General features: G+C 35.8%; 1 protein-coding gene across 6 annotated transcripts in view; it reads left to right on the plus strand.

Moving 5' to 3' along the window:
- Positions 1-24,683, plus strand: part of LOC128026175 (regulating synaptic membrane exocytosis protein 1) — a 72,718-nt gene that overhangs the window by 8,728 nt on the left and 39,307 nt on the right. For all 6 annotated transcript variants that reach the window (XM_052612986.1, XM_052612987.1, XM_052612988.1 and 3 more), the window contains exon 3: positions 12,999-13,215. In XM_052612986.1, the coding sequence (XP_052468946.1) occupies positions 12,999-13,215 (217 nt within the window). The remainder of the gene's footprint in view (positions 1-12,998; positions 13,216-24,683) is intronic.

The following is a 24,683-nucleotide window of genomic DNA, read 5'->3' on the forward strand; positions in this document are numbered from 1 at the left end:
ATAATGTAAAGGCGAGTCTAGGGCAGGACCTCTGATAGTTGATAGAAATGTCTGTAGGTAGCACTCCATAATGTTGTATTAAAAACAAGTGAGCTGCATATTTAGACTGCATCTTAAGGCATAGTTGTGGTTTCCAGCTGTTCAAATACAATACTGTAAAGTTTATATAAAAAAAATAAATAAAAAATCAAAGATGATGGAAAACATTTAAATTTAAATGTTTATTACAAATATAACATTTTGAGTTACTTGTGATTTAGACATAATACTGACAATTACTTTTTACACATCTCATTTTACGAGTTTTGAATGAATAGTGTTTTGAATGAATCAGTTGAGTGAATGAATCTTTCACTCATTTATAAAGTAAAATCACTTATTCCGTTCCTGAATCAATCAGTGTAAACTAATGAGTTAGTTGAGTGAATGGTTTATTGCCTCATTCATGATGATAAGTCACTTATTTCATTCCTGAAATGAATCGGTGTTTTGAACGAATCAGTGGAATGAAAGGTCCAGTGACCAGTGTCCAATTCAAAAAGTCACTTCTCGCTGCCTACTGATGTAATGTTGTAACTTTCAGAAATATTCACAGAAAAATACTCAGCACAGATTATGTTTTCATCATAGAATGTGTTTCATCACTCTTGAAACACCACTCGGCCAATCAAATTCGAGGGGTAGAATTAAGTACAGCTGGTTGCCAGAATGTTGCTATTTAGTTACTAAAGTGTTTATAGCATGTTGATATGTGATTGCTAGGTGGTCAACTGGTTGTTCTGGTTAGTTTCGGTGGGTCAATTCGAAAGAACCCACATTCAAGTCTCTGTGATAGAGTGGTTGATAAATTGTCTTTGCAAAACGCCTTTTGGAGTTTTCACCCATTTTATCAGCCGTGAGATGGCAATTGTACATCCTATTGCTTAAAATGATGTAATATCAGATGTTTTATTGTAAGGATGTTACTTATGTAGGCAGTGGACTTGTGTAAAGTGTAGATCATTTGCAAAATAAAGCTGTGCACTGTCAGATTTTAGTCATCTTTTTACCGCGTCTGCTTCTTCTGTTGGTCCGCATGTGTTTTTAATTAGCAGAGTCTTCAGTCAGTCAGTCAGTCAGTGAAGTGTGGGACCAACACCTGGAGCTTCAGTTACACAGCACTCCCGTGGAGGAATGTGCATTTCGGTTTGTTCTGTAGGCACTGTTCTCTCTCTCTTTTTTGGCAGTGTCACTTTCCTCAAGCATCATCAGTATTACTCCTGAGCTGGCCAAAAAGCTGCGGCTCTGTGTTCCTTTTGCACCAATGATTTTTTTAATTGCCCAGAGAGAAGATGTGTACGTATGTGTGTGTGTGTGTGTGTGTGTGTGTGTGTGTGTTTATGCATCCATGAATTTGTGTAAAAACTGCACAGGCAGATAATGCATGGCCTGATTTGAAACTAACATCACTGACGTGTTTAGCCGACTGCACGTCTGAGGAGATCAGATCCACTATTTTTTTTTTTTGTGTGAAATCCGGAGGGTTTTGACGAGGACCATGGTGTCTTGGATGAAGATAGTGGGTTGACTATTTATAGATGTGTTTTGTTTTAATGGCATGGCTGCCGCGCATGCGGATAGGCATATGGACATTTTTTCCCCCCGTTTTCTCTCTCTTTGCTTTTCACCAGCCCACATGGGACTGCTCCATTTGAGAGTGGATTCTGTCAGAGATTTACAGTGCATCTGAGCTGCTCTGCTACTGAAAAGTGTCTGTTGAAGGTTTCACACATCACTCATGCTCTTCTGCCCATTCAGTCACTTTCATGCAGGGTTACAGCATACAGTATTACACAACAGTTACTTTTGGTCCTGTCATTCGATTGGCCAAAAATGCTGATATTTAGACAGTACTGTTTGTATTACTCTACATCTTTCAGAAACTATAGAATTGCTCTTTGCACCCATGCATACCCTTATATCCAAATGTAAATTGATTGTTTTCAGATTGGTCTATCCTCTAAATGGATTGAAAGGGACTGGGAAAGGAACTGTTATTCACATTATGAAAGAGAAAGAAGTATTTCTTTAAAAGTATTTAAAGAAGAATTTCCATTTCAAATAATTGCTTTTCTTTCGAATTTTCTTTTCATCAAGGATTTCTTAAAACAAACAAACAAAAAAAGTGTCACCATTTCAAAAGAAATATTAAGAAAAATTTCCAAAACTTATTAATAAGAATTGTTTCCCAAATAACAAATGGCTTTCTTTAATTCAAGTTTAAAGGATTTTTTTTGGGCATTTTTATTGAAGATAAAGCTAAATTTAAAGTACAGTTATTTAGTACCAATAGTACACTTAACCTCAGACATTGCACAATTTTATGTCTGTAGAAATAAATATGCAAAGTACACAAATAAATTTAAGGTTCATTAAAATCCATAATGCAATGCTTAAAATCATTCTTAATTTAATGCTTAGGTATCAAGGTTTCTATTTCAAGTTTTTTTTCAAGGCCTTAAATACCTCTAACACACACAACATCCCAACTCTTGCTCCCCTTGAGTTTTAGATGCTTGCTAGTGTGTCTCGAGACATTGATTGATGCATATAATATAGCACGAAAGAACAAAATAATAAAGAATAATAAAGATAAAGTGAGACTATTAATGCATATTTCCTAAGTGCTGAATGGAGTTTACAGACCAGTGAATATACAGTACTGTGTATTGTCACTGCATCGAGAAGCCTCTCATAGATTTAAGAATTTACAAACCTATTGACAGAAAGCAGGAAGGTGTTATAGACATTTGTGTTTTTGATTTGCTTTTTTTGTGACATTGAATAACAATTTTAATGTAAAAAACTCATTCAGTCTGTGCATTAGTGATGAGGACTTTAAGAGACTCTTTTTGTAGGCTACATTGTTTCGCTACTAGGTAGCAACATATGACTGTCAAATGAATGAGTCATTTGAATCAATTCAGTTAACCGATTAGTTAAAAACATTATTTATTTATTCAGGCACGAATCAAGTGTCTGTTTTATGAGTCATTGCGTCATTCACTCAAACGATTTAGTTAAAAACATTGATTCGTTTAGAAAATAAACAAGTGGCTTCTTTTTTCAATTAATCATTCACTCAACTGATTTCCCAAAACACATATTCATTCAGAGACGCATAAACATTAATTCTGCTGTGGATTTATTTGCAACTATGTTTGTTGGAGAAACAAAATAGACAATGCAGCTGTCGATATTGAATCGCGACCGTAAAACATTCAATATATACTTCTTGTTTATTGAACTGTTGTATAACTTGCGGTCTTGTTTGTGCGGACTTGCTCAGATATAGTCCAGTGTAAATGCAGTAGCTGGACTTTTTATAGTGTGCGTGAGTATGCTGGCATGGGTTCCGCTCAAACTGGCTGCTGCCTGATTTTCCTGTAATGCCAACTGGTGCTTCATGTGCGTTTGTGTGTAGTTGCACTGCTTGTGTTTACGTGTGTTTGTATTTGTGTGTGTTTAGCATCATGCTATTGCCTGGTGTGTGTTTAATGCTGAGCCTCCACTGGGCTGGGTGTAGGTCCTGTAGATGCACAGCTAGGCCATATGGACACCTTTCTCAGGAGATCCCAGCATCCACCATTCCACTGCAACAGCTACTGCACATATTCTCCATCTGTTTATTTCTTCCCTCCTCTCTCCTTTGGATCCCTCCATCTCATACCTTGCTTCCTCCTCCAACCACCCCCCCCCCCCCCCACCACCACCACCACCTCGACTGTAATCTGTTTGTAAAAGGGTAATTCACAACAGGGTAAAAATAGACGTCACCATCATCTCATTTCCCGCCCTAATTAACGATAGGTCTCTATTTTGCTGGGGGGCTTTGAAGGATGACAGGTTTATTAAGTGTTTTCATGAGGTTTGTTAACTGAAACACTAGCTGGTCAAAGCTAATGCCAGTGTCACTGGGAATAAATTATAATGAGTTTATTATAATGAGTTTATTGACAGAAGAGAGTGGACAGTTGAGCAGATGCCTCAGTAAACCCTACTAAACTTACACATTTGTTTCTATTTTTTAGTCCCACTTATTATTTTCCGTATTTGTAAAAGTACAAGCTCTCAAGTTCACGTTCATTACCTCATTTACTGTAATCCAGTGCTCTACGCTTCCTTTTGTTTTTAGGAGCACAGTGAAAAAAATTAGGAGCACCTCTATAAATAACAAAAAATTGCTTCCCATTACAAGGTGATATTTGACTCCTTAAAGTGATTTACAGGGCCTTTTTTATGGCATTTTTTTTCTAACTGTATTTAAGTATTTGTCAAAAAAAATATTCAAATTTAAAAATGTATATTTATATGCTATTTAAAACAAGAATAAGTTACCGATCAAATGAAGTCAGTATTCAAAAAATTAATATGCAATACAGAGGTGGCACAGAAGTACACAAAAGTAGCATGTAGGTATACTTACAGAAGTTTAATGAGGCTCCGAGATAACATGAGTGCACTTAAATTCATGTTGAGATTAATGTTTTAAATATATAATTTTGAGTAAATGATTAAAGTAACTGAAATTATACTTTAAAAATGAAACTTAAACTGTCATTAGTTGGTAGCAAGTCACTGATTTAATCACAGAATCATTCATTCAATTGATTCGTTTGAAGAGCTGATTCATTCAGGAACGAAGCAAGTGACTGTCTCTATGAATGGATAATTGAATAATTGACCTAGATTTGTAGTGTTAGTATTATAGTCAAATAATGGAAGTCACTCAATATTAACTTCTTGTTTATTGTACTGTTGTATTAAATCAATATCACATATGCAAATTCCCTTAATAATCATTAAACCTGTCGCTCAACTTAGTTCATTGTTATCTCACAAAATTGAATTATAATCAATGAAGCTGTCTACACTGATATTGCATAACTTGGAACTGAACAAAACTCTGGTGTATTGAACAGTGGATTCTGATGAACATATGTGACACATTACTCTACTCTGAAAAAACACGTTGTAAGTAGAAACCCCTGAGCTCAAACACAAATATGCTGATTGGGTATTTTTATCATAGTCACACGCAGTAGTTTGGTGGGAATATAGAGCACCGTAACATTTGTTTTTTCCTTAGTTTTACCATATCGTGATTCCTTTCAGTACACTTTCTCGCTCACTGTCACTTGCTTGTGAATTTGAAGCTCAGCTTCTTTCATTATTAAGGGGATACTGTCTTAACGGCACAGAGCTGCTGCTGTCATCAGGGGGTTCTGGGAAATGTTATTGTCCTGGTGGCACTGTACAGCTCCTCTAGACTGGCCCTGCTGATTAGGCCACTTACACTGTTGTTTTTGGTAAGCATCCTGAAAAAGTTATTTAGCATTATGCCTAAGAAAAAACTATATTTAGAATTATAAAATGTTTGGTATTTAGTATTTTTATTATTCTTAATTTATATATTGATATGAATATTTATATGATTAATTTATTCTTCTTAATTTGTGTGTGTGTATGTGTATATATATATATATATATATATATATATATATATATATATATATTAATGTGTGTGTCTGTGTGTGTGTGTGTGTGTGTGTGTGTGTGTGTAATTACTTGAGTTAAATATAAATCCATAATTCCAGCTAACCAACTTCTATCATGAACAATCCCATTGTGTGTCATGTTTTTGGAACTGTGAGCTTTTTAAAGCAATACAAAAGACTGTCTGATAAACAGATCAGAATTAAAATCTTTATTTATGAATAATTAAAAAATTTCTCTCACTGGTGTGTTAATGATAAAGTAAAAGTAGTCATAAATGGCTTGCAGAAGAATAGTTCTTTTGAGCCAGATCTTTTTAATAAATCATTTGACCTGGTTAATAATAATAATAATAATAATAATAATAATAATAATAATAATAATAATAATAATAATAATAATAATAATAATAATAATAAATAATCTGAATGATCGATTTGTTCACAAATCAGACTAATCTGGTTCTTGACTTTGGTTCATTGACAATCTGGTTACAGCAGTTCTGTGAGATTATCAATTAATAGTTTTTTTTTTATTATCACAAACAAAAATAATCTTGTTTAGAGTTATGTATATACAAATTATTATTATTTTTTTCTATAAGTTGAATTTTTATTTTATGTATACTGTATGTATTATTGTATTGCTTGTATTTACTGAATGTTGAATCTGCATCTGAAATGAAATTGCCTAATATGGCAATAAACCTAAATTCAGTAACATGAATTTTTTTATAATAGCATGAATATTTAACAGGAATATATATTTTTGGTGCAGGAAAATAATTCTTATGAGTTTAAAATGACATGAGGGTGAGTAAATAATGTCAGAATTTTCATTGTGAACTATTTAAATATCATAGTTCTGATGTATTCATGTAACAGCTGCAGATTTCCTCTCACTCACTCACTCACTCACTCACAGTAGAGGCTCTTGACAGCAAAAAGCTCTTAGTCAAAAAGGGCTAGAAAGGAACCCCATTGGAAAATCTGTGAAGGGGATTAAAAACTTACTTTTGAAAAAAATAAATAAATAAGAAATGCTGTAATAAAGGGGCAAATGGCAAGAGGGTGAAGGAAAGAATACTGCAGTTACTTACTGGATGTTAGTGTTACTGTAGCTTTAAGAGAGCAGAGAGGACGTAACATCTGTCCCCGACTCTCTTCTGCATCTCCAGTTTGGCATAATGAGGACACCGCTGTACACTTGCTTCTCTCTACCTGTCCTATGGGAGGCAGCGGCTGGTCATGTGACGCAACACTCCTCTGTGTGCTCATCATTATTATCATGTGACCTTCTCTGTGTTCTGTGCCATCTAGTATCTACACTGGGCATGTGATTGAAAGTGCTGATATTACATAATGCTCAGGAACTGCTGATTTGCTGTTTTAACAATGGGGGAGGGGGGGTATTTTTTATTTCTGATGCATATCATGGCTTTAGTGGATTTGTATATAGTCTGTGAGTTAAAATTATAATTCTTATGACTTTTATTAAATTAATGAGACTTTTTGTGTATGACATATATATTGTGAATAGTCAAAAAAATCTAGAAAAATGTGTTATGTCTTGGCATAGACCTTTATTAAACACATTTTTACAGACTTTACTTAGAATGTACTCATATACATATTCTACAATATATATGTATATATATATATGTATATATATATATATATATATATATATATGTATATATATATATATATATATATATATATACATATTACTAAACGTAATAGTTCCTACTATTAATGTCTGATACAGCAGCGGTCCCCAACCGGGCATCACCAAGCGGTACCGGTCCGTGCGTCATTTGGTACCGGGCTGCACAAGAAAGAATAAATAACTTACATTAAAGCTGCAATTGGTAACTTTTGGCGCTCGCGTCTGGCGGAAGAACATTGTAGCCAGAGCTACTTCTCTCTGTTTACATTTTTCATGATTTCTATATTGATTCTTAGTCAGACTGAAATCCCTGCAGCAATAAATGTGTAGTCTAAGAAGTGGAGGCAAAACTGAAATTAAGGTTGAGAACAGGTAGAAATAGCTCTTTAACATAACAATTGCAGTTAACATTTTACAGTGGGAGGTAAACGCTTAACATAAACTTTGTGTGTTGCATTCATCTCCTTGGCTCTTCTGCACAGTTAGTTTTTTTATGATTTAATGCATAAGCCAAGTTAAGCGTAAAAATGGTGCCGTTGTCTTAAAGGTACAGTTTTTAAAGGGTGGGATCCCTACATAAGTCACCAAAGTCGAATGGAATGGCTAATTTTCTCTTTAAGAGAAAACAATGAATCATATGATACACAAATCTAAACATGAAAGAGTGAGATGTGAAAGTACTCAAAGCCGAGTGTGAGTGAGAAAAGGAGAGGTGTGTGTGTGTTTGTTTTGCTGGAGCACTCAAGAGAGAAAAACTAGTTAAAATCAGGTCAATTTCAGAAAGCACTGTTGCAAGTGTGTGAAACAAAAAAAGAAAGAGACACAATTGGTGTTGAAAGGGTTGAGAGGGGGAATGTGGGAGGGAAACCGCAGCGTAGCTTTGCTACATGCCTGGTCTGTGGGGTTAGCAGGGGGCAGCACTGTCAACACTCTCCACAGTGGGCAAGTTCTGGTGGAGGAGGGACTCAGCCATGGCACTGCTCATGGTACCATATGGTGCCACTCAGAGGATGGCAACACCCATCCTCAGCCTAAGTGTCTGTCTGAGTAGAAATAATGGTAAACTGTACTCGAGCCAGTCCTGAAGAGCCAGAGCCAACAGACATGTTGAGGCCGGACCTTTTTGCATCCACAGCGTTTCCTGGAGAATTGTTAAAACCGGATATTTAAGCAGTATGAGACAGAGTGGTAACAAACTGTGAGGAGGAAGTCAGAGCTAAATAATAATTTGTAGGAGTGCTTGATTTTTATTTTTTTTTAAGATTATGCATTTTGTTTAAAACATAGTCAATAATGTGCACAATCTAATAACCAAAAAGACAATCAATAAGGTGAATGATTTTTTGTCTTTTGTTTGCTGTTCCTCACTGGCATATGCTCCTTGACATGGGATGCACAATATATAAATAGCAGTTTGGTCATCAGATGATTTTACATTTATTTTATGTTTAGAAATGTTTAATTGTACATGCTCATTTTCAAGTTAATGTTTAAAAACTCTAATAATTTAATAGTGCTGTTAAATGTAATCAGCAAATCTCTAAATTAATATTCATTTTTTTAGACTGTACATTATTATGTTTTTGTGATGCTTAGTGATTTAGTGTTTTATTTTTTATTTAATTTAGACAAAATGTTATAAAATTTTCATACTGGGCATTTAATGGATGTCAGCCATAATATAAAAAAAGATTTTTGTATCACCCAGAATTTCAATATCAGTGCATAAGCTTAACAAAAACCTTCTTATAGATGACTGACATTTAAGAAATGGAGTAACATTTGTTTTATTCTACTCTCTCAATGGATTTCCCCCCTTCTTAAGCCCTCACGGGGCCCAAAAGAAGCATTTCCAATTTGGTGACTATTTTTCCATGTGATAATAAGCACAGCAAAATCAAAAGCTCAAATAATTCAGTTCATTTGAACCCCATTTATTTTAAGGTGTCTGTCTGTAGAAATCAATCATGCATGGTGCTGCTTCTGTCTGGAAGGAGGGTTTAATTTCTAAATGGGAAGGGAGTGATTTTCTCACTATGTTCCTGATGCTTTCACATGGTGTATTTTGATGGATTTCTGCTTACTTTCAAACATTGATCTCCAGGTTTGGCCTCAGTGACTTCGGTCCCCCTGTGAGAAGTAGAAGTCACCCTTTGCTGGATTTATAAGCAGAAAATGTTTTTTTAAATGCGTATAGGTCTGTTTAAGGGTGGGTTAAGGTGTAAGGGATGGGTCAGCAGTGTAATTATAAATGTAATTACAGAAATTAATTACAGATGTAATTACATGTGGGTATTTTTAAAATATAAGTACAATGTAAAAACATGTATGTACACATGTGTATTGTACCAAATGATTCATTTAAATGTAAGTACATAGTTAAGGCGACTTAATATAAAGTGGGACCAAATATGAAAATGTTTATAGAAGCTTTACACATTTTCTGTTGAACACAGGATAAATGTCCTGTGAGTGGTGTTCAGATCTGTCCTCTTGTGTTAGAAGATGAATGGAGCTGCTAGTGCCTGTGAACTTCGTTTATGGCTCCATCACAGGCTGCCAACATGCGCTGTTCCCTCCTAAACAGACGTTTGTCCCGGCATTCGCTGTGAATGATGTTGAATTTACACTGACTCAACCTCAGCAGTACTTTCACTACATCTCTGTCTTTCGTCTGTCCTTTCATACAACATCCTGGCACAGATATGGTGGATTTATGCCCATGAAGGGAACCGTGAGGCCTAGCGGACATGATAAATGGGCCAGCGTGTAGGCCCCACCAATGCCTCCGCAGGAACGCTGGGCACAGCCAATGAGTTACAGTTGTGGCTCCTGTCATGGTGTGTGTTAGTACGAGTGACTGTAGACAGCTGTTTAATCATTGACGTTTCCATGTGCTCGCCCGACAACATCAGCAGCCGTTGAGACCAGCAGTCATGAAGTAGGGGAGAATGGGGTAAAAGCACGTCCCACCTCATGTATCTCCACGCCGGCTTACCTCTGTATCCGCACACTTTACCACATTAATTAGAGCTTCCTCATACCTTAATTACACCAAGTTCTAAGCTAAAGTTGGAGTCCTGTGTGAATTACTCGGCATTTCTTGCAGTCTCTTTCCCTGATTTGCATTCACAAAAGGTTTTCTCCTATTCCTGGATGAGAGGGAAAGAGAGAAAAAGAAGCAAATGATTTGTGATGGGGAAGAGGGGTTTGTGCTAGTAAAGTAAAGCTGTGGTTCACTTTCGTATAACCTTGTGCTTCACTTAAGGGTCTTTGTTTTATGTGCTGTCTCAATTATGGCAAGCCTGGGCTGCTTTCCTGAATATCATTTACTGCTCAGAGCACAAAGGACTTTCATATGTTCTTTTACAGTGCCAAGCTCAATGTTTGTCTCTGTTTCTCATGGTTTTCATAAAGTGCTGAAAGGTTTTTGTAGTCTAGTGCCGCTCAATTTCATCTCAGCGTTGACTTTGTGGTTCATTGTTCATTGGAGCTGCTGTAAGTAAAGGTCATTGTGTTCTGAAAGTTTGAAAGGTGAATGTTGCATCTAAATATTGAGATGAGAAGAGTGCAACAATCTTGCTTTTTTTGTATGATTGCAATTTGGATCTTATTTCAAACCTACCTTTAGCAAAGAATAATGACAAAATAATCTCTTATATATCTCGTTTGTTTCTATAACCAGCAATGAGAATGAACACAAGTTTTAGTTTCAAAAGAGACCTGCATGTTGAATCAAACTATGCTTTTTGCCATTAGTCTATAGAATAATCAAAATCAGAATTTTCTGTATAAATAAAAAATATTCTTGTCAAATATTTTCAACACCAATTTATCTGAGCTGAACGATTTGCCTTAACTCTATACTCTAATGTTGTGTCTCTCTTTATTTCTCCTAATTTAGGCACACAAAATTGTTTTAATACTAGTATTGGAATATTGATCATTCCATTAAAAAATAGCCTTTGAGATGGATGGATTGATATTTAAGAGCGACATATGGGACAAACTGCATTCTTAAATGATAATCTAGCTAAACTGGATAAAATATGAATCTTATATTATTCAATTAAAAATATCTGGCAGTATCTCAGTTAAGGTGAATGTTACAATCTTAAATGATAGCTGTATTCATTTGACATATTTGTAATTTAATTATAGAATCTGTTCAATAGTTCTTTGTTTTTGTTTATTATGTAATTGCATATTTCTTCTAATACAAAAAGAGTTATGCACAACTTTGGTGTTTGCCGTTTCATTCTGTATTCTCAAATTTAAACTGTCCCTTTAATAAATGCATTGTGTTGCATTGAATTGAACTCTTAAGTCTCACTGGCTGTGAAAAAGCAATTGATTTAGTTTTCTAATTGGAACATCTTGCCTTTGTTCCAACCTTGTTACTGCTGTGTTGGGGTTTGTCCTTTATGTTTATCTTTGACCCACAGGATGTTCACTGGTGACAGTGTTGATGAACAGGAGAGCAGTAGGGGTGCACAGGGGGAGGGAGACCGGGGTTAGAACTGGGGGCAGGTGTTCAGATCATCTTGTTGTCTTTCTCTGGGGCACGTTCTGCATGGATGGTCGCGTGTTCATCACATTCTGTAGGTAGCATATTCTTTTAACTCTCTATGTAGGTTGCTTATTTTTAATATACGTCATATGATATCTTCATGGCGGAGGAGTCTGTGAGGAAGACCCCATTAGCGTAAGTAAAACTCTGGATAGATTCATGCTTGAGACCTCAGTGCTGTTTAGAGAGGGGAAAAGGCTGGATATGTGTTGTATGTGTCATGTCAGTGAAGAAAGACCTTAATTTTGTTTATTAGTCACTGTTTTTTTTTGTTTAACTCTTTTGGAAGACATTCATGTAGTCTTTAAGCAATCTTCGAGTGAATGTCTGAGATGACCCTACATGGTGGAAAGATTGCGACAGAGAGCTGGAATGGGGAAAAGGAAATGTGGTTTTGGTGGTATAGTTTCCATTGACATGCAGTTTGTGAAACAGACAGTTTAGATGTTTCACCATAGATTTTTGTATCTCTCTCTCTCTTTAGTAAAATCATGATACTGTATTCAATTACTTAATTAGCTTCAGAATAACTAAGTGCTTACTTGCAACATACTTTCCAAGTAAAGACATATCTTACAGTTGGAGTTGGTATTTCGCCATGTGCACATGGTCAATTAGGGCTGTGTATATGTGTGTGTGTATTTGGTTCTGTTCTGTGAGATGAATTTTGGAGAGAAAAAAAAGATCAATCATTGAACTTACTGGAAATTGGTCAGTTTTAATATTACCAGCAATGTAACCAAATGTTGAGTTGTGGGAAAAATTTAAGAGTTTAACAATCAGAAAAAAAAAAAAAAGTATAATCTGAATAAATATGTGGCATTATGAAAAAAAAATCTAATTAGGTTATCAGGTTATCAAGTTCTATGTTAAATTTGCTGGTAAAATTTCAAAAGTGGGGCTTTTAGACAAACATTTTAAATGTGTTCATAAAATTGCTTGTAAAATGTTAAAATTAAGGGATTATTAGGTAAAAAAATTGAATTAGCTGGTAAAAGTTGAGGGTTGTTGGAACTTGGGACTGTGAAACTGTGAAATGTACTTAAAGTAAAATTGTAGGTATTATTGGGTTAAAGTTAAAATTGAAGGATCATTGGGTTGAAGTGTTAAATTTACTCATAAAATTAAGAAGCTATTAGTTTAAATGTTGCATTGGTTACTAGAATTTGAAAGTTCTTAGAAGTTTTTCATGTCCCCTTTTTCTCCATCTCTTCTCTCCTCTCAGTTTGCACAAGCAGTTTGCCAACTGCAAGGAGCAGGTGAGGCGGATTGGGCCGGAGCCCCCCCAACAGAGGCAGCAGGGCCAACACAAGGATGATGCCCCCACCTGTGGCATCTGCCACAAGACCAAGTTTGCTGATGGCTGCGGAAACCTGTGCTCCTACTGCCAGACTAAGTTCTGTGCCCGATGCGGGGGAAGGGTCTCTCTGCCTTCCAATAACGTGAGTACCACCTACACCGTGTGAGTGGCAGGACTGTTTTTGTGCTTCCTCGACCTTCACCTGCACACATGTAAGAAGAAACAGGGAGAGAAGAGCACTGGGTGGATGAGAGAAAGGTTAATTGGGCATTAGTCAGAGGAGATGATGCTGCTGGTCACCGGGGGGGTCGCCGCACACCCTTGCTGGGACACCCAAGTTGGCACTGAGTCTCCACAGGAGCATCCATACGATGCAAAGGGAAGCACCTGAAATGGTGGCCCACCTCCTGGAGTGTGATATTTACCTTCGCTTTCCATTCCTTCCACTGAGTCCAGAGCGCTAATTAGTGTTCACTCATAATGAGTGCAGTGTAGGGACTCAACAGGAGAGCATTATCTCACCGACAGAGGTAGTAGAACAGGGAGTGAGTTCAGTGAGGTGGAGACTTAATTAATTACACACTGATATAAAAGGGATATATCCATTTCAAGTAAATATGTACATTTGTTTTATAGCTACGCAATGAAGCCAGGCCATTTGTAGCATAACTATTGTCATCACCTTCTGTACAAAATTGAAGTTGAGAAAGTGAATTTAGAAATGTTATTGGTGGTCAGTATTTCCTACCAGGCATTGTTTTAAATAAATGTATACAAATTATTTATTATTTTGCATATGAAAATTAACGACATATCATTTTTAGCCGTACAGCCATACAGTGACATATTTATTTATTTTTTTCATTAAGAATACACAATATATTGGTACCATGTAGGATATCAATATTTGAAATGTTAAAGTTTATTTGTAGCTTTGCACATGGCAATTTCCCCTGTTTTCCATTGATATTACTTTTGCCGTCATCCAAATGCTCACTTAATCTAGAAAAATGCTAATCATTTAATAACACTGTTAAATAAAGTCTTTAGCAAATGTCAAAATTAATATCTAGTGAACTCGGGTAAATTGGGCAACTTTCTGTCATTGAGAAGTCTGGGAAAAAATGGCAATTATATTGAATTAATCATATTTTTAATTGCACATTATAATGTTGTGATACCTACATTTAGTTGGAACATTAAAATGCTTAACTATAGTTTGAAGTGTTAAATTTTTTTTTCTAACAAAATAATGTAGAATTCTTATGTTGAATGAATTATTATCTTTAATTTATTGGTTATTGGCTTAAAATAATTATCTGCTTGTTGTATTACTAATAAGTACATTTTCCACTGAGGAGATGGTTTAACTTGTGTCAGCTGGGGTCTGATTATTGCTTTTGCATTGAAATGTAACTCCTAAAGTAACTCCCAAATCTGATTTTTACTTACATTTGGCACTTCATGAGGTTTAATTTTAGTTTAGTGGACATGAGAAAGCTCAGACAGGGCCAGAGTTGAGTGTGGAAATCCCATATGTGATGCCATGGAAGTGAAGTCTCCATTGGTAGCGGATGGGTGCTGCCCTGAGGTTAGTTTCGCTGAAATGAGCGCATGTTGTTTCTCAGAGCCCTTTGGCGTGTGCTATTACTGAGCATGGCAGTCTTGATAATGGAGTCGCTAGATGCCTGTAGGTTAAACAGAGAGAGCTACACCTACTTAATCTGGTGGACTGGAAACCATAGCTAAAAGCGATGAAATACACTTAATAGGTCCATTGCTACAGTATGAGCAGCCTGAGCTGGTCCAGAGTGAACAGACTCAAAAAAATTCAATTAACCTGTTACGAAAAAATCACAAATGCCCCACCCAGGGCGCAATTTGTGCTGCATATATATTTATATAAAACGTTGGCAGTCCTGGATTGCACAATCAGCACACAGTAAAGTCAAGTCATTTTATACGACTGTTCACAAGGTTGGGATTACTAAGATTTTTTATAGTAAAGAAATTCATACTTGTATTCAGCCAGTAGGTTATGGAATAAATACAGTAAAACATTTTACATTGTTATGAAATAAATTCAAATAAAAGCCACTTTTTAACATTTTCTGTTCATCAAGAATCGTGAAAAAATGAATCATGGTTTCCCAGAAAGATTTATTTCCACTTGGAATTTTTCATGGGAAATCTTACAGTAAATAATAGTGCAACCTGCAGCTCTCAGGTTTTCCCTGTGGGTGGCAACATACCTGCAATTTTACACTTCCACAGAGTTCATGATCTGTCCTGAAATAAAAGCAAGGAAAAACTGAAAAGATCCACAATATATAATGTAAAACATTCCAAGACATTTTCATTTTGCAACTGGAAATACAATTTGTATTTTGACACATTTTGATGCTGCTTATGTGTAAGTGTAAAGCTGTTTTTGTGTTTATTATTCTAGTATGCATCTAAATGTTTTTTTTTCCATGTCTGATTGTCATTTCATACTTCTCTCTTGTTGTTCTCCACCACCCGCCATCCTTTTTCTCTCTGAAATGCTAAAGAAGAAGGAGGAAAAAGTTTTGTTCTTCTCACTGTGCAGTGTGAATGCTGATCTGAAAGTGTTGTTTCCCTCACTCCTCTCATTAACTTTTATAAGCTCTTCAGTGCATCTTCAATGTTCTTTTGAGTAATATACATACACCAATGTAATATGTGCTGTATGTCTGATTTCACAAGCAAACTAGCACCATTTATTTGCAATTTTAGTAAATCAGGGCCAGAGAATGTGTTCAACGAATGCATGTCTTGCTTGGCCTGCTATACTGTTAATATGTACATGCACTGAGTCTTGTGCCATGGAGCTGCATTTGTTAATCAGAACAATGCTGTACATTTCAGTGCTGCAAAAATATCAATTCAATTCAACAATTCAATTCAAAACTCACTATCCCAATAATTATCAGGCCTTTTGGTAATATCTGTGTTTTCTTCCTCAGCCAAATGTTTCTTTCTGTGTGCTGCCATTTTTAAAGTTATATTAATTTTCCTAGGCAGTACACTCGTCTTTCTGTCTCTTGTGTGTTTTTTTTTCTTCAAAAGATCAATTGCAGACTATGGGTCAGCCAGACTGGATTTTGGCGTTGTGTAAGTTTTAACACTAGAATTTTGGTGCTACTGGAAAACTCCAGCGTTGTGTCATTCCACTGCCCATCTCCTCAAAGCGACACCATGAAATGATTAATATTGATATTTCTCCTCTTCCTTTGCATCTGGCTTGTGGATGTTTCATTGCCATGGACATTCGACCCATGTCTTTCGATGAGAACCAGTGTTATTTTATTATCACTCTTAAAAACTAGGGTTCTTTATTAGCGTCAGTAGTTCCACGGAGAACCTTTAACATACATGGAAACTTTCCACTGCATAAAGGTTCTTTGTGTTGGAAAAAGGTTCTTCAGATGATGAAGTTGAAGTTTAGTCATTTCTGTATCATTTTGATTATTTTTTTATATCATGTTTTAGTTATTTTAATACATAATTTTAAAGAAATATATATTTCTAGTTAATGTCTATTTCAGGTAAATCGTTTTTTGATGGTTTTAGTTTTAGTACACTATAATAACCCTGGTGAGTATGACTTGAAAATGTCTTTTTTAAATGGCCTTTGTTTCTTGCCTCACGTTGGACTTATGTAGTGAAAATATGAGACAGATCCAGTGCGGTTTTGGACTTGAGTTCAGGTCTACAGAGACGAGTAATATGACAATGAAAAGCACATACACACGAATGGTTGGTTGTACCATGGGAGGCGTTGTATTCATAGACCTCATCAATCTGTTTAATTCAGAGATGGCCCGATGTTTGAAGAGGGAGTCGAGCTAAACTTATCACCATATCGATCTGCAGATGGCTTGTCAAGCATGAGATGTGTGTCTCGGTGACGAAAGACTGAAAGTTGGTTTTGTAACATCAGCAGGGAGATGAAATAGATTATTTACACTATTGATCCAGTATTTAACTATGAGAATGGTGTTTGTACGAGGGACGGATGAAGGAGTGTTTTGCAAGAGGGCCGGTGGGTGAGCTCCAGGCACTGATATACTGGCTCATTAGATGAAATGGACAGTAATGTCTTTTGTGGCAGTCTTTCATCCTTATCCGTGATTTATAACATGCTGAATTATGGGTCTAGCTCTGCCTGTTGCCGCCCCAATTCATCAAGCTGTCCGAGGTGGAAGCGTGAACTGCGTTCTCTCCTTTCCTCCCCTCACACAACTCAAGCACTCCATTTATCCATCCTGTTTGCATGGACCTGACACCGGTGGACAGCCCTGCCTGTCTGAATCTGGCCGAGCGATGGAAATTAAATGATATTAACAAGATGGAGGAAGAGGTGGAGTCTGGTGATGAATGACAGGCCTTCGGCGGCTTGTCAAACAAAGCCATCTGGAGTCGTACTATTGTCCATTGGTAAATTGTTAAGATGCTCAGCAGTTGTTTAGCATGTATGTGAACTAAAGGTTTGTCTTTATTCTCTTAAAAAACAAGTTTTCCATTGGTTACCAACACAGTACAAAAACTGGAATACAAAAATACTATTAGATTTGTTTTAAATGTATTAATATTTAATTCAACTTCATTTCATCTCTATAGACAACCTTGATGTTAACAACTACAGATATTGTTTTAAATTAAGTCTCTTATGCTCACCAAAGGCTGCAATTATTTTGTCAAAAATACAGCAGAAACACCAATACTGCGAAATATTATTACAATTTAAATGAACTGTTTTCCATTTATATATATATATATATATATATATATATATATATATATATATATATAAAATGTAATTTGTTAGATGAATTTTCAGAAGCCATTAAACTTGTCTTTAGTGTCACATGATAATGCATACTTGCTGAATAAAAATATGAATTCCCTCCCCCCTAAAAAAAAATCTTATTGACCCTTAGCTTTTGAGCAATACTGTTTTTACCTCGACTTCTGAAGAACAGACCTGTGACAGATCTTTTTGTTGTGATCCACCAAATCCACTGCTGTTGAGTGTGCAAAGTGGTTTGTGTATAAACCATACAAAAAAGCATTTTATCAGCAGAGCTATTGAGAGTCTAGAGTTCAGGAGGTTTTTTTCAGTGAGCTGTGATGGACAGATTGTGATGCTGGGTGGAGAAGAGCCAGAGATGTTTATGATGAGTCTTCTTTTAACAAGAGTTTCTAGATTCATTTACAGCAAACACTGTTTGCATGGACATTCAGGGACTGTTCCACAAGAGCTGAGATTGGATATCATTTTGACACAAAAACACTGACAGTTTTACACAAACAAAAATGGACCGTCTTTTGCGGAGATGACTTAAAAGCGCTGTTTATTACATTCTCTTAATCTTGCATTGAAAGGGTGGAGAAGGACGAGTGCTTTAGTGTAATCCAGGACACACTTGTATTGGATAACACATGCCCACACATAATACATGCAGATGGGAGAGAAAAAAAAGAAGCAATTTTATGTCTAGTTTTAACTTGTGCCCGCTTAAATCCTCCAACCTTTGCTTCTGAGATGGTTAATTTAGATATTTTGTAGGCTGTGCCACCTTTTTGTCTAGTTTATATATATTGATGTTCACATTATATTGGTATGTTTGAAATTTTTGCCATTACATTGCAATAAAATATTTAGGTGCTTAAAAGGAAACCATTTCATAGTGACACCTGAATTCAAATAATAATATAATATAATATAATATAATATAATATAATATAATATAATATAATATAATATAATATAATATAATATAATATAATATAATATAATATAATATAATATAACACCTTGGTAAAACGTGTTTCTCTTGCTGTTTTCACACTGATTCTTGAAGGATGAAAATGGAGGTGGTGAGAGAGAGGATGCTGCAGAAGATTTTCCTGTTTCAACAGAATTATACTATGGAAGCATATGGGTAGCATTATTCAATTTGGGATGTAATATGCAAAATGACAATGCAATATGTAAAATGGCAATGCATTTCTGTATTTACATTTACATTTTCCAATACATTTGTGCAACGTTTGGTGCAAAATTAAAATGAAAATTAAATTATATAATTTTCATTTGCCGTTTCCTACACCAGTTTTGATATGTAAAATGAATATTAATTTTAACGCTTTATAAGTTGCAAAATGAAAATGAAAATGTATTACAGAAATGATTAGATATGTCTAACATGTTCAAGCAAAAACTGTGGCAAAATGATCATTTAAATGCTATTTTTCTTAAATGCATTAACATTCACAGTCAAGACACTTACGATTGCATTTTCATTCAATGACCCGCAATGAATGTAGCAAAATTCAATGTGCACACTGAAAATGCATTCCGAGCCGATCACATCTCCGCCCCCTCCCGCCCTGTCAATCACTGCGTGAACAAGGCGGGGCTTACAGAAGGTCAGAGACTCAAGTGAGAGAAGAGGATTCAAGTGAGAGAACATGGACAAGACAGATGGTCCGTGTACGTTTTGATCATTTCAGTTTATGGCTTCAATATTTCATTCACACTTGTGGGCGGAGCTGAAACGCTGCTTTCATCTGATTGGTCGAATCGCTTTCAGCTCGGTCTTTTTATTCTTTCAGGCAGAATAAGAGTCAGTGCGAGTGAAGCACTGTAACTTCTGAAACCACCGCTCACTGTTAATTAGCATAATGTTTGAATCAGATGTAGCTGGGCACATAATTCGTGCTGTCGAGACCTGCAAATTATTTCTAGGTTGTAGTATTGTATGAATATTGTCCCACTGATAAATACAGTGCAAATAGTTCCCTCTCTTTGGATAAAAGTGAAGTGGAAATAAAAATCAATAATAGACTGAACAGTTCCATGTCTGTAACATTTACCACTCTCATCTTTTAAGTCATAAGGCACTAGGTATGTGTGTGTGTGACATTAATAAATAATTGTAAAAATTAATATAGTTAAATTTCTAAATAAAAATAGTAAAATTAGCTCTATGCTGCTCAGTGCTCCTGTAGCCTACCCCAGAGCGCCCTCTCGCGGCTGTAGACGGTAATGTTTTCTCTTGGTCCTGAATAAATGCGACTTATATATGTTTTTTTCCTCGTCATGACGTATTTTTGGACTGATGCAACTTATACCGAAAAATACAGTTAACATTATTATTATTATTTATTATGAGAGTAATTGACACAGACTAGAACTTAAATGTTTCACCAAATTCAGCTCAGATCTTCAGACTCATCTGACTCGTGTTGCTTGTATAACTGGCCAGACTTACCTTCCCAAAAAATCCTATTTAATTTTATTTAATAAATTTAACTCTATTTATTTCCACTTCACTGTTATCCAAAGAGACAGAACTATTTGCGTGGGACAATATTCATACAATAATTAAACGGGGTCTCTTGCAGGTTTCAGCAGCACAAATTATGTGCCCAGCTACATCTGATTCAAACATTATGCTAATTAACAGTGAGCGGTGGTTTCAGACATTACAGTGCTTCACTCGCACTGACTCTTATTCTGCCTGAAAGAATAAAAAGACAGAGCTGAAAGCGGAGTGATTCGACCAATCAGATGAAAGCAACGTTTCAGCTCCGCCCACAAGTGCGAATGAAATACTGAAGCCATAAACCGAAATGATCAAAACATACACCGGCCAACTGTCTTGTCCATTTTCTCTCACTTGAGTCTCTTGACCTTCTGTAAGCCCCGCCTTGTTCACGCAGTGATTGACAGGGCGGGAGGGGGCGGAGATGTGATCGGCTCGGAATGCATTTTGAGTGTGCACATTGAATTTTGCTGCATTCATTGCGGGACATTGAATGAAAATGCAATCGTAAGTGTCTTGACTGTGAGTGTTAATGCATTTAAGAAAAATAGCATTTAAATGATCATTTTGCCACAGTTTTTGCTTGAACATGTTAGACATATCTAATCATTTCTGTAATACATTTTCATTTTAATTTTGCAACTTATAAAGCGTTAAAATTAATATTCATTTTACATATTAAAACTGGTGTATGAAATGGCAAATTAAACTTATGTAATTTAATTTTCATTTTCATTTTGCACCAAACGTTGCACAAATGTATTGGAAAATGTAAATGTAAATACAGAAATGCATTGCCATTTTACATATTGCATTGTCATTTTGCATATTACATCCCAAATTGAATAATGCTACCCATATGCTTCCATATTTTACACCCATCCTTCCTTGTCCTTTTTTAGAAAGATGAAGTTGATTTGGCTGAAGCAGTTGTTATTGTTTGATCTGAAGGTGAAATCAGCTGAGAGCAATGCTGGACAGAGAGAGTGTGTGTGTTTGGGACAGAGTGGCTCACAGGCTCCAGGGCCTTTACTGACCATTAGCAGATGTTAATTAGCTTGATAATTAGCCCATCAGTGGACCTGCAGGAGTTTGACGAGTTTCCTGCAAGGGTGTGACTGACCTTCTCGTGGGCTTTTGTCTTCTCTGCTCTTTTACACCTTCTGTCCTTCTCTCACAGCCCCCTGGGTATGTTTTTAATATTATTGATCTTATAGTCATTGCTGTCATGAATGCCAAATAATTTTCCTCTGAGTGTTGTATAACAAACTGGAAAGCCATTTCCACATATTTACCTGTCTGATTAGAAAAGAAAACATTAGCCTGCCAGATATTGGTGTAAAATCTGTACAGTGAAAAAAAAAAAAAAAAAAAAAAAAAAAACTAGGAAAATTACCTGCAAATTTCTGCTAGGAGATTATCTGTTGAGTTTACGGACATTTCCTCTGACTGTAAGACACAACACAATGCAATTGCATGATTTAAAATACAGGGAAACATATTAATCATTCATAATAATAAAGTACATTGGGCCTTGTTTAAAAAAAAAAGTTTAACACATTCCATCACATTCATCAAGATCCGGTTGTTAAAAAAATAATAGATGGAAGAATACAAAACAAGCACTGGCAAAACATCTACTATAATATTGTGTGTCATGTCTCAATCAGCCCCTGTGCTCCCGAGCTTGAGATACAGTATCGTGTACAAAAATTCAGTCACTGGTAAGTTCCTTGGCTCACTACACATTGGGACAGTGATTACTCAATTTCCAGGGTACAACGTCAACAGACAAGATTCCATTGCTGGAATTAATCAACAACAGGCAGGACCAGTCTCTTTTTGATATTATTATTATTCTAAACACATTGTGCTTTTACATTTTCTTACAACATTTTGGCAGAATATTAATTATAAATGTAAACTAGATGTGTTCATGACCGGTCTGTGCGTTTATGCTGAAATATACTAATAAAACGGTTTGTCCAATGCTTCCTAGTTTTTGTGGTGCATTGTGGGATTTTTTAAGGAGGGAACGTTTCAGTGCACTGTGAATTATTTCGCGATTGAGACAGCCCTTAAAATGGCTGTCTCCCTGATCAGAGCCCTGACTACTGAACTAGGGAGCTGATTGAGACACATCCATGTTAAGCACTTTACAATAAGCTTCAATTCGTTGGAAGTAGTTAATGCACTGACAAGTAACATGAACATTAAACATGCTCTCAAGCTCTTATGGTTCTTGCAAGGACAGTTTTTTTGAGGGAACTGCTGAAGTTTGTTGAATTATGAAGCAATTGCTAAATTATCAGATTCTATAATATTGTAAAGATGTACATTATTAATCCAGTAGTACAATTTTCTTCTGTGCGCACAAACAAATAATCTAAAAGCAGACTGTCTTGATTAAAGCAGCTGCCTTCTTCTGTCTTGTTGTCCATAAGTGATCTGTTATGTGAGAGGAAGCAGTGCGGTACAGTGTTGTGGGTTGGTGGAGGAGAGGCGGCTGGTATGTGGAGTGGGTCGGGGTCTGTGCCTGACAGCTGGGGATTCTGCTGCTGATTTACTTTAGATTCGTTTGGAGGTCAGCCGTCCCCGTTCAGTCACAGCATAATGCTTTTTCATTGTAGGAGAGCTGCCCCTCTTGCCCCCTCTGCCCCGTACACACCGCTTCTACTTCTGTATCAACACCACTTCTACAGTATGATCACTGGGACTTTCTGTCTTCCTCGTAAACATGTGCATGTGTTTTTGTTTGTTGTTTTGTTTGTTTTTCACATAAAAAATTAAGTTCTGTGTAATTAGCCAGGTGTATAGAGCCTGGTCAGAAATTAACCAGGGCCTTGAATAAAAAATACCACCAACAGAGACAAAAAACTGCCCCACTGCAAATTCCTTGGTTTTATGTCTTTGTCTTTTGTTAGATTGCAAATGTACTGTGGTGCCTCTACAGACTGCACATACCCATAGATGTCAGATCTTTGTATTTGTTGAAGAATTGTTATTATTAACTAAAACTAAACATTTATTTTGAAATAAAATATAATTATTACATGTAAAACTTAAATAAAATAAAAACTTAAATTAAAAATGCTGCCTTGGCAGTTAACTGAAATAATTTAAAAACTTAAAACTTAACACAACAAAATAAATAAAACTAAAATTACAATGAGATCAGAAAATCAGCAAAAATAGCAAATAATTTAAATGAATTAAAAATATGAAATAATACTCTGAAAAAGTAAACTGAAAAGAAAAAAAAAATAGTGTAAGATTTACTTGGAAAAAGCTAAGAAAACTATTTTCACTCAGAATCTGCTAAATTTCACAAATAATTGCAAAGAAACAGCAAGTAGCACATTGAATTTAAACATGATTACATTTTGAAGTAGAAAGACTGAAATATTTTTTTTTTTTGTAAAACATACTCCAATAATCTGTTTTATTTACATATGAAAAATCATTTTGACAACAATTTTTACTTCAAAAGTTTACCTTTAATTCAGTGTTACTTATGATTTGATTTCTGTGTAATTAATGTTTGTGGAACTTACAAGCACTTTCTGAGTAAAAGATTTTTTGTATAAATAATATTATCACTGTTTGGGGGTGTGTGTTTTTGAATGTGTAGCTATTATAAAGTATTTTGTTGAAGTGTTGTGGGTTGGTGGAGGAGAGGCGGCTGGTATGTGGAGTGGGTCGGGGTCTGTGCCTGACAGCTGGGGATTCTGCTGCTGATTTACTTTAGATTCGTTTGGAGGTCAGCCGTCCCCAACAAAAATGTGCTAGAAAATCAATTCCAGTGGGCAAACATTGCTCGTTATTGAAAGAGTTAATTTCTGATACTGATACTGACAGAGTGATGAAAGGTCTTGATGAAGATGACTCGATGAGTGTGTGGATTTATGTCCCTCGTTCTGTCACAGTTGTCATAGATGAGAACATGTAGGCTGCTTCTTACTGTGTGTGAATGTCACCTGTTTCTTTTTTTTTTTTTATGTATGGTAATAACATTTTTGGAATAGTACTGTTGATTTGTTGAGTTTATGACTGCAGTACAGCCAAAGCATGTTCATTTCGATGTAAAGTTTAGAATTATTAAATAAGTTAGCTGAGTGACAGAAAGTGAAAGAAGAAAGAAAAAGAAGCGGAAACTGGGCCAGGAGTTCTGGTAGCAGGTGGCACATTTGAACATTTCGTTTTCCGACTATAACCACAGAGCGTTTGTCTGGCAAGGACATCAGCAGCAGAAGGC

Source organism: Carassius gibelio, chromosome A13 (genome assembly GCF_023724105.1).
Source record: "Carassius gibelio isolate Cgi1373 ecotype wild population from Czech Republic chromosome A13, carGib1.2-hapl.c, whole genome shotgun sequence".
NCBI classification, from domain to species: Eukaryota; Metazoa; Chordata; class Actinopteri; order Cypriniformes; family Cyprinidae; genus Carassius; species Carassius gibelio.